General features: G+C 33.1%; 2 protein-coding genes across 2 annotated transcripts; both read left to right on the top strand.

Moving 5' to 3' along the window:
- The first annotated feature begins 507 nt into the window (after positions 1-507).
- Positions 508-5,429, top strand: LOC128189967 (protein toll-like). The gene is made up of 2 exons (XM_052861812.1): positions 508-1,235; positions 1,451-5,429. The coding sequence occupies exon 2, from the start codon at positions 2,429-2,431 to the stop codon at positions 3,782-3,784; it is 1,356 nt and encodes a 451-aa protein (XP_052717772.1). The 5' UTR covers positions 508-1,235; positions 1,451-2,428; the 3' UTR covers positions 3,785-5,429.
- A 2,848-nt stretch (positions 5,430-8,277) lies between these two features.
- Positions 8,278-17,247, top strand: LOC128188500 (uncharacterized). The gene is made up of 3 exons (XM_052859593.1): positions 8,278-8,458; positions 8,881-9,084; positions 16,823-17,247. Exons 1-3 carry the CDS (start codon positions 8,413-8,415, stop codon positions 17,110-17,112), a joined length of 540 nt encoding a protein of 179 aa, XP_052715553.1. The 5' UTR covers positions 8,278-8,412; the 3' UTR covers positions 17,113-17,247.
- Positions 17,248-17,368: the final 121 nt, after the last annotated feature.

Genomic DNA, 17,368 nt, shown 5'->3' with positions numbered 1-17,368 from the left:
GTATTTTATAATCTTATTTTATCCAATCATGAATGCTGACTGTAATTAAGATTACATAACCCACTGCAGTCGCTAAATATTCTGCAAATCTTTAAGAATTTCTCCAAGCTTAATTTTCAATTAGACAAACCAACAGAGAGGTACCGTTAATTCATTTGGCGCAGAAATTTTGATCAATGTGTTTTAAGTAAGTTAAATTAATCATATAAGGTAAAATCGCTTCGCTCAATCCGGTCCATTCTTAATCGCAAATATTTTACTAAACATGATCAAACTCTAACTTGTTGAATGCTTTTTCTTAAATCTTCTTTTTTCGTACCCGATGCTATTTTTAAGTCGAATTTATGTCACATTATAACATCCTGAATACATTTTTTCTGACAAGAAATCCCTTTCTTTACTTCGGTGTTTGGGTGTCATGGTTTCAATCCGTGTTCTCGATCCTTTGTTTATTTTTCTGCGATGTCTAAGTAAGAGGCATAATTTCTTTTGTAATTTTAGAGGGGGGGGGGGGTTAGTTTCAGCAATCGTAACTTGGACAAAGGACCTTCCATATTGAGACTTTTGTCTCATGACTCCATTTTATTTCTTCAATTTAATTGAATTTCGTGGATCGACTCAAAAAATTGAAAATAGCATCTAATTAATGAATGCAAGCAAAGAAAAAAAAACGAAGTTCCTCTTCACACACGATATGATATTGAAACGTCCTCGATTGCAAAGAAGGAAGTAAAAGGTTAACCTTGTTCGACCTTCAAGGTTATCAAACAGTAAAGGATCCTTATTCTGCATGTTTCTCTTTCAACAAGAAATTTAAATTAATTCTTATACATGCAATTAACATTGTTCTCAATCTAGTTCTAAATCTAGTAATGATTATGCATTGTTATTGATATTGTTTTTATTTTTTAAATGCCAGACGTGTATTCATTGGTGGAGGCAAATTATTACAAAAGCAATAACTGATTCTTAATAACACAAAAGTTTAAATTTCAAACGTCTATTTATCGGTAGAGACTTGCATTTAGGATTAGCAAATGTTCAAATAATACAGAAAAGATTTGGGAAATTCCCTTTTTCGATCAGTCAATTGTATTGGTCGTATGTTAATCAAATATTGAAATTGGTTTTTACACTGGATAATTCGAGCCGATTTAATCACGGAATCGTCAATTGTTGTAGCATTTAAAAGAATATTCTCTCCACTTCAGCAGAGTAAGTTTAAACTCTATTCGGTAAGCATGTTAAAATGTGTAATGTTGTAATGTTTCTTTAAAGTTAAGACAAATAATTTTGATAATTTTAGAAAATTTCACTCATTGGAGTGAACTGTTATATCCAAACAAATTGAAAGTGTCCCCTGAGTTTATACCATACCGTAATTTTCATGTTTGTATTAAGTTTTTTCAGCCTTTCTCTATCTAAACCAATACTGCTATTTATTTTACAGGCATATCTTCTTCATTGACCTCAAATGGCGAGTTTGTATTTTTGGATTCTTATCCTACTGGTTTGTTTTGATACACTGCATTGCCAATACTTTAAATGGACCCCTTCTGTGAATGGGACACGTAATGCATATTGTGCTGAACACTGCAGAGACTGTAGCGTTACTCCGTGTCAGGTTGACGAGGAATGCTGTGTCTGCGGTGTAAAGTCGCCCTGGGAGATAGGACTGGAAAGCACACTTCTACTGCACGTTGAATACAGAAATGCATTTGGGGACAATACACTGATAAAGCCACGTAAGCCTTTCTCCGACTCTGTGCTTCAATTGATACATACGAATGGTCGCATGAGAACATTTCCAAACAACTTGTGCAATTTTGAAAAGATCGTACACATTAATTTGCACTCTAACTCTATTGGGACAATTCCAAATTTGGGTTGCATACCTTATTTAGAGGTTCTCATCCTTAGCAAAAATCAGCTTATGGAGATACGAAACACTACTTTCGTAGACAATATATTTTTAAGGAAGGTTGATCTTTCATTCAACCCAATTCGTGTACTTGATCCAAATGCATTCCGAAGGTATGATGGTTCCTCACCATTTTCTATGCAGTTGTCCCATATTGACATCCGAGATCTAGATGTGACAAATATTTTTCTTGAAGGTCGAATGTTCTGTGACATTGATCTCTCTCATTCATCAGTTCAAAATTTTGTAAATTTAAATAACTTTACAGTTGCACCCGATGCATTATATGGGGACTTTGGTTCAGTGAACTTGGAGAATAGCATGGTTAAACAGCTTCCGAACTTTACTTCAAGTTGAATTTCATCTACACAAGAATTCTACGAAAAAATTCATTTTAAGGTTTTAGTTCTCAATCTTAGTTTAACATGTGATTGTATTTTCGTAAAATACCTTTTGAAGGACTTGACAGCCATAAAAAAATTCTTCTCTGGTACAGACGAGGGAACCATGATATGTTCGGAACCAGAATCTTTGCGTAACTACACCCTTAAGGACATCTATGATAATCATTTGGATGACATGACTTGTGATGTTGCCAGCAACTGTCCTCCCAAATGTCATTGTTATGAGCAACCCAGTAAATACCATACTGTAATTAACTGCACTGAAAGCCACATTACACATTTTCCCGAGACTCTACCTTGGGCAAATAAGTATTCTATTATTTTTGGAGAGAATAAGATATCTTCTCTAGAAAAGAAAAGTTACATGGAAAAAGTTTCTTACATGCAGGTATCAGGAATCATGCACATGGACGGCCAGGCCATCAGTTCTTTACCGAACAATGTCGTTTTAGATTTACAAGATCACAACCTTCAGAGTTTACCGTCCGAACTGTTTTCCAAAGATCCATTGAAAATCAATCTAGGTCGGGTTCTTGTAGAATGTGTTTGTTCCTCTAAATGGCTATATTTATGGACACACTTTCAGAATACAAACTCTACTACAAAATACATATGTTCAAACTTCAACAAGAATTTAGAATTGTTAACAACAGATGACTTTGGATGCAAAGAACCAATAGATCAAACCCTATTCATTGTCATGATTGCAATTTGTGTGCTGGCTGTTTTGTTAATACTTTTAACACTTACTTATTGTTGTTTCTATCCCGAGATGCTTATTCTGACAAGAAAATTCTTCACAAAGACGCGTCCAAATAGAAAGAAATGTGATTTCGACGTCTATATTTCCTTGGACGAAGAGGACAGGATACAAAGAAAATGGGTAATTACGTCCCTACTGCCTTATCTAGAATCAGAAGGGTACAAAGTTTACTTGCCAATGCGTGATTCATTACCGGGTGACAATATACTCTCCGAGAGAGCAAATGCCATTAAACAGAGTATTGCTTACATCGTGATTTTGACGGAGAAAGACTCCATGGAAAATTTCCAAGACATAGATGGAAATGAAACGACGACTGTCTCTGTGATCAGGGAATTTGAAATCATGTGGAAATTGTTTGAAAAGGACCGATACCGAAATGTGATATTTCTTGACTTGGAAAACATTCGTAAAAAATTTGCAAAGCATAGAATTGTTAAAGCATTCACCAGAGTCAGGCATTTCGTGAAAGTCTCTTCCAGAAAAAAGAATATTCTTCGAGAGGTGCGTAGTCGACTTCATGACCCGTTTGACAATACGGTCTGCTACAATGAAAAAGTCTACGACTTTAATAGGAACACAAAGTTCAAAAGAAATGTTCTACAACTCGAACAACTTGAGTTACCCGATGAAATATTTACTATCAAAAAAAATATTTTTGATTTCAATAAAAAAACAAGTTTTTATGGAAAATAACTTTTTAAAAAGTGTCCCCTTTTGTTGCCTTTGTTCTATTATTTTTACTTTAGCCGACTAACTACGTCTATTTGTGTATTTTTGTACTTTTGCTATTTTTTAAGCTAGATGGTTTGTGACGAAGAATGTTTAACGTTAATTTTGTGATTGTCTTTTTTCATCATTCATCTATGTTCTGTTTTTTATTTTGTAAATCACCTCTTTTGTGATAGATTCATATTTTCTTACTGAGAAATTTATACTTGTGTATTATTTTGTTTTGTTGTGCTTTTGTTTTTGATATTGTACTTTACAGCAATTCATTGTCTTATAAAAATTTTGATGCCCAATATTCAGAAATTTTGTAAAGGACAATATGCTATAGCGATATAACAGTAAATAATATGGGTTAATTAATATTTTTTAAAAATAGCTTGTAGTTTGACAAGTATCATTGTTTGGTGTTTTCTTTCAAACGTGTATATCATTTGTATCAAAAACATTTTTTACTTTTTAATTAGTGGAATATTTGTAAAGAATTAGCCACTGACTTATATACAGCTGTAAATTGTATTGTAATAAATGGCATTTCTTTGATCTCATTACGTTTTTCATCGGGCCAATTTTAAGTTGGACAGATTTGAATTAAAATTCTTGATATAGAAAATAATAAAATTTTGCATTAATGTGCCACGGATGCACAATTATATTACATGACACTGTTTTCAGTAGGGCTGTGAGTTGTCTTTTTTTTGGCATTCCAATTCTACAATTATGTTATATTTCTTTATAGGTCTATGAATGATTATCAGAATGAATGAAAGTTGCAATTCCTTCTTTTACTTTTTGACGTTAAAATCAAGCACAAAACATTACATAACTAGAATATTGTATGATTTTTGGTACTGATGAGGCCCCAAATCTAATTTGTTATCAAATGATATGAAACAAAAAAAGAGAACCAACGTTTTATTCAAATGTTTATGCAACGTATTACAAGCAGATATTTCAAGAAAATCAACTTTGATGATATGTGTGGATAAAGCATTTTGATTTTCTTCAACAATCTGATAAATGCAAAAATTATTGAAGAATAGTTCTCGGATTTTTAATACGTATACACGTATCTCCAAGATGTTGTGATACAACTCGGACATCGTTGTCGTTGGCTTAGGGGGAACAACGTTTCCCGTGAAACCGAGCCGCCCACAGTCATTGATTGTCTGACAAGGCTTTTCCTCCTGAAGATTTGTGCTTTGAGTTCACGTCAACCCAAACTTTTCTTCTCAGAGATTGTCTCTATAGCTAGAGGAAAATTCCGGAAACCTCTCGACGATAGGAATTTGACGCCAAACAGAGGACAGTCAATCCTTTTTTATAAATTGGGCAGAACCTACATAAGAATAGACGTGAAATTCCCTCGTCATTACTTTCAAGACGAAATCCACTTCAACGAGGCTAGAACGATCATCTTCCTGATGTCAATAAGCAAGAGAGTCAACAGTCGCTGCTCCGAGTAGACAATAAACAATTATTCGAAAAGATACTTCTATATATGTGTACACCAAACATAGCAACGTGTTGGCGTACTTTTTAATTTTACCGTAATGTTCAATAAATAATAAAAATAAGTCATCCCTACAATTAAAACACATTATTATAGGTATTACGTATTTTGTTTTTCTTACTGAATATTGCGTTAGATTAATTGATAGGTTGATATAAATAATAAAATGATTATACTTTGATAAATTGCAGAATTAAAAAAAAATGCGAAATTTTCAGCGGTATTCAATAAATCTACATAAACCGTTCAAAATTCTTGATAAACATTATGTAGAAATAAAAATTTTGAACATGCACTTATGCATAAACGTAAATATACAAAACATACTTTTTGCGGACATTGCTAATAGGCGGACAAGAAGGTAACAATATTTTTAATAAAACGGTGGATATTTTGTGGCAGCGGACATAACGTGACAATAATCTTGAAATAAAGGCAGACATTTCGTGACGGCGGACATAACATGACAATTTTTTTTCTCGAAAAAAAAGGCTGTCATTTTGTGACGGTGGGCATGATGTGACGGCGGACAAAACGTGACTCAACAATCTTCATAAGGCAGTTGAGTTGTTCTGAGATAATTTTTGAAAAATTTCTGCAAATATATACACATATATGTACTATTTACAAAGTCTGTTTGATTTAAACATCCATAAATTACTTTTCTTTAAAAATTTGGTTGTTTAAGATGCATTTGGTTAAAAGTTTCTGGCAGCTCTGAGGTTTTATTAAATCGAAAATAAGATACTAGTAAGTTATAAATCGTATGTGTTGTATACCTACTCTAAAAGAGTTAAGTCTCTGTGATCAAATTTCATTCACCAGCTATAGCTATACATAGGCGTCGGAACCGGGGGTGGGGGCTTAGCCAGACATTACCATAAGCCACAAAGCATCAGCCCCCCTCCCCACTTTTTCTCGTAGCCAACATAATTGTTCCTAAATGTACCTGGAAACGATTGGAATATTAATACTGATATTGTAATTTGAGTAATAGATTTACTACCACCCCCCACCGCCCCCCCCCCCCCCTTGAATGTTACTTGAATTGATAAAGTAAGCACTGATCAAGTATATTGATATTAACCTACATTATAACACTTTTCTCAGTGTGTAAATCCCACTGACACTAATTTTTGACAACATTAACAATCACTCAAATCAATATCCAAAACAACTTGGCTTAATGTTTACATGTAAAATTTTCCAGATCTAAGAAGATATCTGATGTCAATCAAATTCTTCCCTAGCCTCTTTTCTGTACATTCTTTTCATATAATGTACACCGAGCTCATAATTTATTTTTCCGATAGATCATACTTCGTAAAAAATGTTTTTATCCAGGGATAATCTTATGATATCCGGCGGTTACGGCATGCCTTTTCCTGCAGCTAGCCACATAGCTGTTTCCATATATGGTAAGGTCAAAATTCGACAAACTTGTAGACTTTACATTTGTCGTTTTTTTTGTAAAATGGCATCTATTGCTATTTCAAAAGCGGAGTTACAAATCCAGAGACTAAAGATGGGAGTATTATAGTGACTTGTTACGTAATGGATAAATAACGAGATGGTGTTGAATAGTTTAGAGAAAACATTTCCTCCGAGGGCCGAAGGCCCGAGGAGGGGATGTTTTCTCTAAACTATTCAACACTATTGAGTTATTTATCTTACTTAAAAAAATTCCCCCATTTGAGCCTCTAAGAAGCATTGACCCATTCATATATCCAACTGTGATGTCATACAAAAGTATAATTCCAGCAATACCATACACAATAGCCTAACCAAACACACCTTTTTTATCATGGACGAGTGAACATGTGCGCATGTTATAGAAAACCATACCACTGTACTGAGCAGACATAGATTTAGAAGATGAATTTTTTAACGCAAAGTACACACTTGTACAATGTATAAAGAGATCCACAGTTCCTGGAATGACATGGATACCGTTTGAATGCATGATATTTTAAACTTGGAAGGAGAAAGGAAAAATCCGAATTTTGACGTCAATTAACAGACGATGATTTATCTAACAGATTGATAGGAGTCTTATGAAGTCATAGTGCGACAATATTTCCTATGTTGTTAAACTAATTAGAAGGAGTGATATGGTTCAAGGTTCAAAGAGGAAGTCTAAAAGTTTATGAAAGTGATTTATATGTGATCCCGAATCTATCAAAATTAAGAAAAGGAGATATTTCTGCAAAAAAATTCGTGGCTTATCGGATATACATTTATGGATGACAAAATTCTGTTTTATAAATTTGGATTTATGTTAGAAATACACGTTTCAACATTTTTTCAGTTTTCTTTGTTTAATGCCCTGTTGGATATTTGAATATCCAACTGATTGACGGTTGGATATTAAAAATATCCAACTCCTATCAGTTGGATATTTATATATCCAACACCTGCTGGTTGAATAGTGAAAATAAACGTTGACTAAATACAATGGGTGACGTCATAGAAGTTTTTTAAATGTAAATAACGAACAGCAATTTACAGCAGCAAATGTGCTAAAGTAGAAATCTACTGTAGAGTGTTTAAAGCCCGGTTTTATAGGTTATACGATCAAAATTACAAACATTCATACTCAAATACCAACACAATTGCATAATTATTCAGATCTGGATTTTTTAACACGAATCCTGCCACTGTTTTTATCGGCGCTTAGAACGAGTTGTCTTTCTTTGCATTGAAATGCTTCATTATTCCTAAAATAATGTCAGTTGTCAAATGTCTTTATAGGTCTTTTGATTTATATTATAAGCATGAATGAAAGTTGTGAATTCTTACTTTTACTTGTTAAAGTTTAAATCAAGCACACTTAAATTGTCTCACTGAAATTGACAAATTTTATTTTATCTCTTATTTGAACGCAGATTTCAACGTTGCAATATCTTGGTGTGTTTTGTGATAAGAGATAACAATTTCAATGAGTACAGCTGAGTTATCGTGTTGACTTAGGAATGAATTCCTGATCGAACTGATTATCTGGAATCGTTGTGATCGAACATTTTTTTCGGGTTTCCTCAAAAGAAAACTTTTACTTCCGTGTAGATGTACATGTAAATTCACGATGATTGTGCTTTCATTGTTTCTTTTGTCATCCATCTTCATATCAGGTATAGTTATTTATTCTTCACTGAAAAAGACAGCCACTACTAAGTTATCAAATTTTGTATTAAAAACTATTGGAACACTTTTGAGACTCCATTGTTAAAGGTGTATTTATTGATTTAGACCAAAAGATAATAGTCACATCGGTCCTACGTACATTTATAAATTTATCAATATTTTGTTTGATAACGACAGTAACATTTCGTGTTCGTATGAAAATGATAATTTTTTCAAAAGTCAAAATATGGCGTGATATGTTTTTATTGTTAATTTATGGATGCGTAGTAACTGAGAGTAGCTGTAATGATTGTGTGTTTGAAATTTTATATGAATTTTATTGTATATACAATATATCCTAAATATTAAATTTGATATGTGTTTACACTGACACAACGGGTTGACAAAGTGGTCACTTTAATTTTCACAGATGCAACCATTTGCTACCAGTGTTCAGACGCTAAAGCCGGGGGGATGTGCAAGCATGACGTTCAGGGGATGCTCGCAGATCGAACACGGTTACTGAACATGACAGAGGTGGAAAACACAGACTACAATAGCAAATTTACTTATCTTAAAAACTGCGTGAGTGCTTGGGGAGAGCATTGTCTAATAGAGAACATCAGAGAAGCAGGTTTGTGTCCTATCGTTCATGCATGATTGTTACCTGACTGACTGGTGGTGGCTTTAATGTGGAAGACTTAGATTGAGTTTCAAATAGATTAATATCTCCTGATATGTATAAATATATTTCAAATATGTCATTATTTTTTTGTTGTTGTTCGGTTAACATTTTATTCTACTAAAATCAATTATTGAATTTTAAAAAAAAATGCGGAAATTCTACTAGAGATAAACATGCCTTCTATCTTAGTGACAGACAAATCTCTCTTTAACGATTTTGCAATATTTATTCGTTTGCCACTTAGAAACCATAAAAATCTTTCATAATTCTATAAATAGTACAAAATGCCATTTTCCATTTGTAATATTTTTTTTGTTAAATAAGCCATACAATATTACATTATACCAACTTAATAAGTGTTAGCTGTGTTTCAGATATGAATAACTGTTCCTAAATCTAGTAATTTAGTGTAAAACGTTGGTTGACAACTTTAAAAAATGCGGCTGTAATTGTACTGCCTATCCTAAAGATGTTATTTGGAAACTTGATCATTGATAATATTTATTTGTTTATCTAATAGATTGAAGTGTTTTTAACTTCTTTCACAATGACTATATTCTGCCACCCAACCTTTACTGTAGATTCCAAGACTGGCTAGAGGATATATTTACACTCCATGTATATTTAAGGTCTTCCGTTTCCAACGGAAGACCTTATTGTTTTTCTTCGGTTTTTTTTTCTCATTCTTCTCCTTTTTTTTTCTTACCGATTTTGTGTCAGCGATTACTCAGAAACTCTTTGATCAATTTTGATAAAATTTTCAGATCTTATTGATATTAATTTAAACTTGATCGGAAATTTTTTTGGTTGATGACGTCATTTCCGTTTTTGAAATATCGACGTTTTCTTGATTTTCAGAGGGACGGCTTGTCCAAGAGAGTTATGAAAAACTATAAAAGATATTTAGTTCAAATTTTCAGGAATGATAGACAAAAGATTGTAGATATGTAATAAGGCATTAATCACTTTCAGGCACAAAAGGCGCTAAAGCTCGGTAGGGCTCGAAAAATGAGATTAAAAAAGTGTTGTGATTTTGCCTGGTTTTCTTAGATTATCTTTTTTCTCACAAATATTTTGTTAAGACATGTAGAAGAAAAAAAAATTATATTTACAAGATCTTTTCTTTGACATCTAGAAAAAGGGGCTGGCCCCTCAAATTAAGGGCCTAGAACCCTTCAAAGTTTTCACTTTATAACTCAAAATTGGTTAAGATTTCAATATGGCTGTCGCTGCAAAAGTTGTTCATTAAGATCTTATTAATGTCGTAACAATACTATTTTGTTCGGGTATTGCGTAATATGAGTGTAAAAAGCCAGACTTGTTACCATGTATTTGTGTTTTATTTGGCAAGTAAACGGGGTATTTGTGCGTATAACTGACATAAATGATACCAGTTTATATACGGAAAGTGTTTAAACATTTTAGTTATTTTCTAGAGAAACACATTATGGATGAAAGAACTGTTTCTATGCAATTCATTTGAGTCGCATTTTAAATCTAGCTGTATTCCGAGCTGTGTATGTGAACATTTACGTATCCACCCTTGCCCGCAGCCGAGGAAGTAGGTCACGACTGGACTAGCGAGCGGGTCTGCCGTTATCAAATACACAAGATTTGTGTCTTGCAGTAATGCACACATGAATTTTTATATGTAGCTGCAAACACAAAACTTCCGATTTTAGTGATTTTAATAGTAAATAAAAAAAGATTATACCTTTACCTACTACCATAGACAGTGTACTAGCTTGCATTCGGAAAGTGTTGAAACATTTTAATTCCTTTCAGTGGAAACACATTATGGGTAAAAGAATTACTTCTATGCAATGTATTTGAGTCGCATTTAAAATCTAGCTAGCTGTTTTCCGAGCTTCATGTATGTAAACAATTATACGTATCCGATCCTTGCCCGCGGCCGAGGAAATGGGTAGCGGCTGGACTAGCGAGCGGTCTACCGTTATCCAATACACAAGATATGCGCCTTACTGTAATACACACACGGGTTTATTTATTTTGCTGCAAACACAAAGAATTCAGATTTAAACGATATTAAAGAGTGAATGGACAAAGATTATACCATTACCTACGAAGTATTGCTTTTTTGCTCTCGTAATAAAAAAAAAAAAGATTGTATGACTGTCATTGAACAAGGGGCGTTCTTTGTGATCTTGTCTATGTCATGAAATAGTTTTATTGTTGGAAAATAAAATTTAGTTATCAAACTGCAAACATTTCAAACCCACCACGTTGAGTGTACATTTTCATCACACGGGCCAAGGAGAAGCCGCGCTAGTGGACAGCCGATTCGCTGTAGGACACATGCTTCTCGTGTTTATACGTTATCACACATTTCAATGCTCTTTGATTCGTTGTTATTTTCATTTCCAATGATATCGGTTAACGATGCATCAAACCATTGATTTAAATCATAGTTCGTAAAATAAAGGAAAAAATCTGCCATCAATTAATATAATACGTTTTACAGTCGTACGATTTGAAATGTAAATGAATTCACCTGTTTCTATTTGTGACATTTTGCTGCTGAGAATTAAATGCATTACACTACCAATTTCAACAAAATATTGGCGATATTCACATAAGTATCTGTAATCTATGATAATGTGATTCTTCATTTGTCTAACAAAGTATTAGAATTTTTTATGAGTTGAGAGAGAGAGAGAGTTAAGCAGGATGTAGTAAGTAAAAGTTGAAATATATTTAAAAAGCGTTTGAGATAAGGCAGCTTAAGAAGTACAATTTTACATGCTTGCGGTAGGTGCGGGCACGATAAAACTAACCATTTTATAGAAGTTGAAAAATTATTTACATTCAGGCCGTAAAATAATAAGGGTCACAATATTGGTATAATAACCTCTTCTCAATGGTGGTCAGATTCATTAAAAAGCATACTCATTGCTGATTTTATTAATTTATTATTAATCAAATTTTATTTTTATTTTTGATTCTGAAAGAATATGTGAGTTATAAAAAGTTTATGTACATGTGCATTCATTGTAAATATTTTGATTGTATTCGGATAGTTAAAAATCGAGTAGAGAACACATGGTTAAAAATACTACTTAGTAGATTAATTATCTAATACAAATCGAATTGGCTTTAAAATTTGCATATTCAAGCACACTTAAATAGTTAATACATAAATTATATATATATATTAATAAAACCGTCTGTATGCTGTATTATGTATTTGCTGTCTGATTAGGACTATTTTTCCCAAAAAAGAAGCGCTCGGCAATCGCGTAATTTTTTAAACGTTCTGTAAAGTACAACACCTGATTGGAGTACATGCTTATACATGTTTTTTTTAAAAATGTTATCGTTTAACTAAGCGAAATTGTAGATGTCATGGAGTCAATAGGCAAATCAAATTCGCCAACCAGGCAATAGCAGTTATCTAATGCCTATGATTGATAATTTTACACGGTAAATTAATACATGTCAATATGAATTTTAAAGCACTCCCTGCTCCCCTGTTAAAAGCTCCCGTTACCTGCATTCTTTTAATATACGATTTTTGTGCACACAGTTATTCGGAAATGGCTCAAATTTTGTTACACGGGCCCGATAAAAAGATGAAAGGATGACCCCTAAAATTTCTTTCCCAAATATTTCAAGAACGGTCTTAAATTTCAAACACTGGTTGAATAACATATAACTTATTTTGTACAAATTTATGTGCATGAATGACAATGTTCCTGTAACTTAACAAAAAATGACACTTTTTGAAATCTATAAGTTTCTGAATTCATCATTAAAATTAATAATGTTAGACGGCCCATGCAGCAAGTTTTTCTAGTCGAGTCTTTCGTTCAACAGCGAATCGATTGTAATCATTTCAGCGGGGTTTACAACAAGACGGTGAAACGACCACGAATTTTGACAGGTTTGGCTAAAAAGAGTTAAAAAGAGATGGATACAAAACACAGGTGCGATTATATCTTGTAGGAGATAAAAAATGATTAATCTATGTTTGCCAAAAATACAATTTTTTATCATAAGAATACTTTAACGTTTATATCCGCCGAATATTTCCATTTCCCTTTATTGTTTGGTGCCTGATTTGAAATAACGTTTCGAGGTATAAAATGTTGAGAAATTTCTTTAAGCTGCATGTTCCGATTTGTCGGCCATTACAGTATCAAATAATTTTCCTTGCAAACCAAATGAATGATCTTACAAAGTTATAGATGTATTTACACGGAATTGCTCTCCCTTCAACGTTAGAAATATTCAAAGTAAATAAAAATAAATTTTGGGCATACAAAAACCCCCTCAAAATACATCATTGGAATGTTTAAAAAAGGAAACCGTTGGGTTTCATCCTTCGAGTGATTGTGTTTATTCATCCTGCATGTTTTGCAATGATTATAAACAATGTAAACATAAAACCTATTAATGAACAAATGTACACTGCTTTATTTTTGTTTAAATAGTCATGCTGTATATTTCATATGTTATAATAGATTATATAAAAAAGACAGATGTCAAAGTCGTAATACAATCATGTTAGCTTCAACGTAAGGGGCCAGTTTAAACACGAGGCGAAATAACGCAAAACCCTTTTATGTCGATTATTTTGTGGATATACACCAAAAATTGTCTAATCCGGCGGAGGGTAGTTCTGAAAAAAAATGACCGGATAAGGCAACATCCCGTTTAGAAGACATTGTTGCAAATTGATTTAAGTATTTAACGAAGTAGGTCCTGATCGTGTATTCTTGTAAAAATTTAAATTGTTCTGAAATATTTTAGATTTCATCGATCTTATTTATACGGTACCAATTTTCATTTAAAAAATTTTTTTTTGAAACAATAAATCCATAACGGAATACATACGATTGAAATACTTTTTAAATCAAATCATTGTTATTGATAATTTTTCAAACATCCAATCTACCTGAAAAGTGCATGCTTAACCGTAAATTGTTAAACAAAACATTAACAAGTCAACAGGTGGCTGAAACACCCGATGGCGAGAACTGTTATGATGCGGGGAAACAATGGATAAATATTAATAAAATGAGAATTTTATTTAAAAAAATTGAGCATTTTGACAGAATAATATGCAACTCTGTGTGTGTAGCCATACAACGGGAATAACAAACAATATCGGCAGTCTTACTCTCACAGTATCCTGAATCACGGCCTGAGAAAATGGGGTGAACTATAATCTAATTATCCAATTTTTGCAATTCATAACAAGACTTTACGGTACTAACTGAAATGACGCAAAACCCTTTTATGTCGATTATTTTGTGGATATACACCAAAAATTGTCTAATCCGGCGGAGGGTGGTTCTGAAAAAAAAATGGCCGGATTAGGCAACATCCGGTTTAGAGGACATTGTTTGAAATTAATTTTAGTATTTAATGCAGTAGCTCCTGATCGTGTATTCTTGTAAAATTTTCAATTGTTCTGAAATATATTAGATTTCATCGATCTTATCTACACGGTACCAATTTTCATTTTAAATTATTTTTTTGAAACAATAAATCCATAACGGAATACATACGATGGAAATACTTTTTGAATCAAATCATCGTTATTGATAATTTTTCAAACATCCGATCTACCTGTAAAGTGCATGCTTAACCGTAAATTGTTAAACAAAACATTAACAAGTCAACAGGTGGCTGAAACACCTGATGGCGAGAACTGTTATGATACAGGGAAACAATGGATGAATATTAATATAATGAGAATTTTATTTTAAAAAAAATAGCATTTTGACAGATCTTGAATAATATGCAACTCTGTACGTGTAGCCATACAACGGGGATAACAGACAATATCGGCAGTCTTACTCTCACAGTATCCTGAATCACGGCCTGAAAAAATGGGGTGAATTATAATCTAATTATCTAATTTTTGCAATTCATAACAAGACTTTACGGTATTAACTGAAATGAGTTGCTAGTTTGGATCTATATTTACAGTTATTTAAATCAATAGCAACGACAGTAAAATTGGTCGATAATTGAGCATTTAAAATATCTCGCAGAAGGCCGACCGATCGATAAGTAAACGGACTACGGGAGATAACTCTCACTAATTATAAGCAGTATGTTTTTTTCATTTCGCCGGTTTACAGAATAGACAGGATCGGGATTGCACAATTTTTTTAAAACAAAAATGATGGGAAAATGTCAAGGGGCTGAATAATGTCGCCGAATTGGGCAGCATGCCGTAATACACAACATCCGGATTCAACGAGTTTCAACATGTACATAATTTTTTTTATTTAAATATGGCTTAATTGACCGGGAAAACTACTGCAACGTACATTAATGCACACATACTTAGCATAACCATCGTTTAAAAGCATACAATTATTTTATTGAAAATTGGACCAAGCAACTTTTACATTAAGATTTACATGTGTAAGACACTTTATTTGTCATGTGCATGATCATGTGCATTAATTATGTTCAATACCCGCTTATTCTCCAAAATGATCTACAATTCCATTCACAACTATGGTCATTCAAAATCACATGAATTAATCAAAATTTTAAATTTTGTGTCGATCTCAACTGTTATGTATCCAAGAAATCTATTGATTTTATCATGTGTTACGTAATTAGGTATTAACGTTTTTTAGGGGGTCAAACTTCATTCAGAAATTACTATTTTTCCTTCGTAAACATTCACAGGATCAAAAACAGATTTCCTACGGAGATTTATAATGGGGAATGTTTACATCTTTTCTCAATTCGGAAGTCTCACGGAATATCTAGCACAATTTTTCAACGTTTTCATCCGGGCTTTATAATGGCCGATGCAATGCAAAATCCCCGTAGACATTCTTTTTTTAGCCGTGTATTGAAACCTGACAAGCTAGAGGGGACGTTACAAAAGGGAAATCTTTGGATTTTTTCATACTATCGAATGAACCTCGTCTGAATCAAGAGATATTTACAAATATCGAATAATTTGAGAAAATGTGTGGCAAAAATATCTTGGGACAGACTTTATGTATAATACGTTTATATATCCCAACAATATAATGATTTTCTCATGCGTTACCTAACTAGGGATATTAGGGGCCAGAGGTAAAATAGTTTAATCTTTTCTATTTCAATTGGAAAAATTTTTTCTATTTGAAAAAGCAACGTAAAAGAACTTATAAAGAGCATTACAGGAAAGCATTAGTTCTTCGCCCCTATTTCCATATCATGTTTTGTTGTCGATAATTAAAGTCGATGACGTCATTTCACCTTCTAAAAATCGGACGGAAGACCTCCTCGTTGCTCGCAACGAGATCGTGTCTAGTTCTCATTATATTTGCATTGGAAATATGTGACGTTCCATTTTCAATAACACGTCAAACCTGATCACGGCTTAGGAGCATAAGTAAACGTTTTGAATAGATTTATTATATGGTTATATGGTGTGATTAAATGGAACGTTCAACTTACATAACCGATTTGGCATGTATTTATTTTTTTCAAAAATCGTTAAATTATATATATTCGTTAATAAGAAAGGAAAATTTTCGACAAAGTTTCTGGAGCTAACGCGCGGTATTCAATCTATCTGCAAAGGCCTGGTGTGTTTCAGAACCGACAATATCCAAAAATAAGCATTCAATGCTGAAACAGATACAGGCTTACAAGTACAACCGTTTCAACTGAATTTGCCTTACATTCTTTCTAATATGATTTTCAGGGACTGGGCAGCTATTTTCCTTCGTAAGAGGATGCACGGATGGAAAAATATTCTCACTGACGGATTTTCCAGATCGAACAATTGTTTCTGACAACCAGACAACATGTGCATTTCGACCAGGAAGCGGGAAAGTTGTGGTCTGCTTGACAATGTGTAAAACAGATTTCTGCAATGGACCACTGCCAGACATGAACAATGGAGGAATCACCAGCTCTCTCAGTCCAGTGTTGTTTATACCTTTACTTCTAGCTGTGATTAGTAGTATATTGTACGATGTTAGGTGCTGGTGAAGTCTTAACACTTTTGCTATCTTTTGATATGAAACAAATTGTGAAGAGAACAACAGAGTTAAAACCAACTTTTTATTCAAATGTTTATGTTGCATATTACATGTAAATTAACTTTGATGATATATGTGAAATGTGCGTTATGATTTTCTTCATCAATCTGATCAATGCAAAATAGTTAAGGAATAGTTCTAAGATTTTGCGCTCACCTGGCCGCATGCAAACGTAATTTTTATTATTTCTGGTTTGAAATAATATG

The sequence above is a fragment of the Crassostrea angulata genome, chromosome 6, assembly GCF_025612915.1.
Source record: "Crassostrea angulata isolate pt1a10 chromosome 6, ASM2561291v2, whole genome shotgun sequence".
NCBI classification, from domain to species: domain Eukaryota; kingdom Metazoa; phylum Mollusca; class Bivalvia; order Ostreida; family Ostreidae; genus Magallana; species Magallana angulata.
Note: the sequence above shows the minus strand (reverse complement) of the source record. Positions and strands in the feature narration are given on the sequence as shown.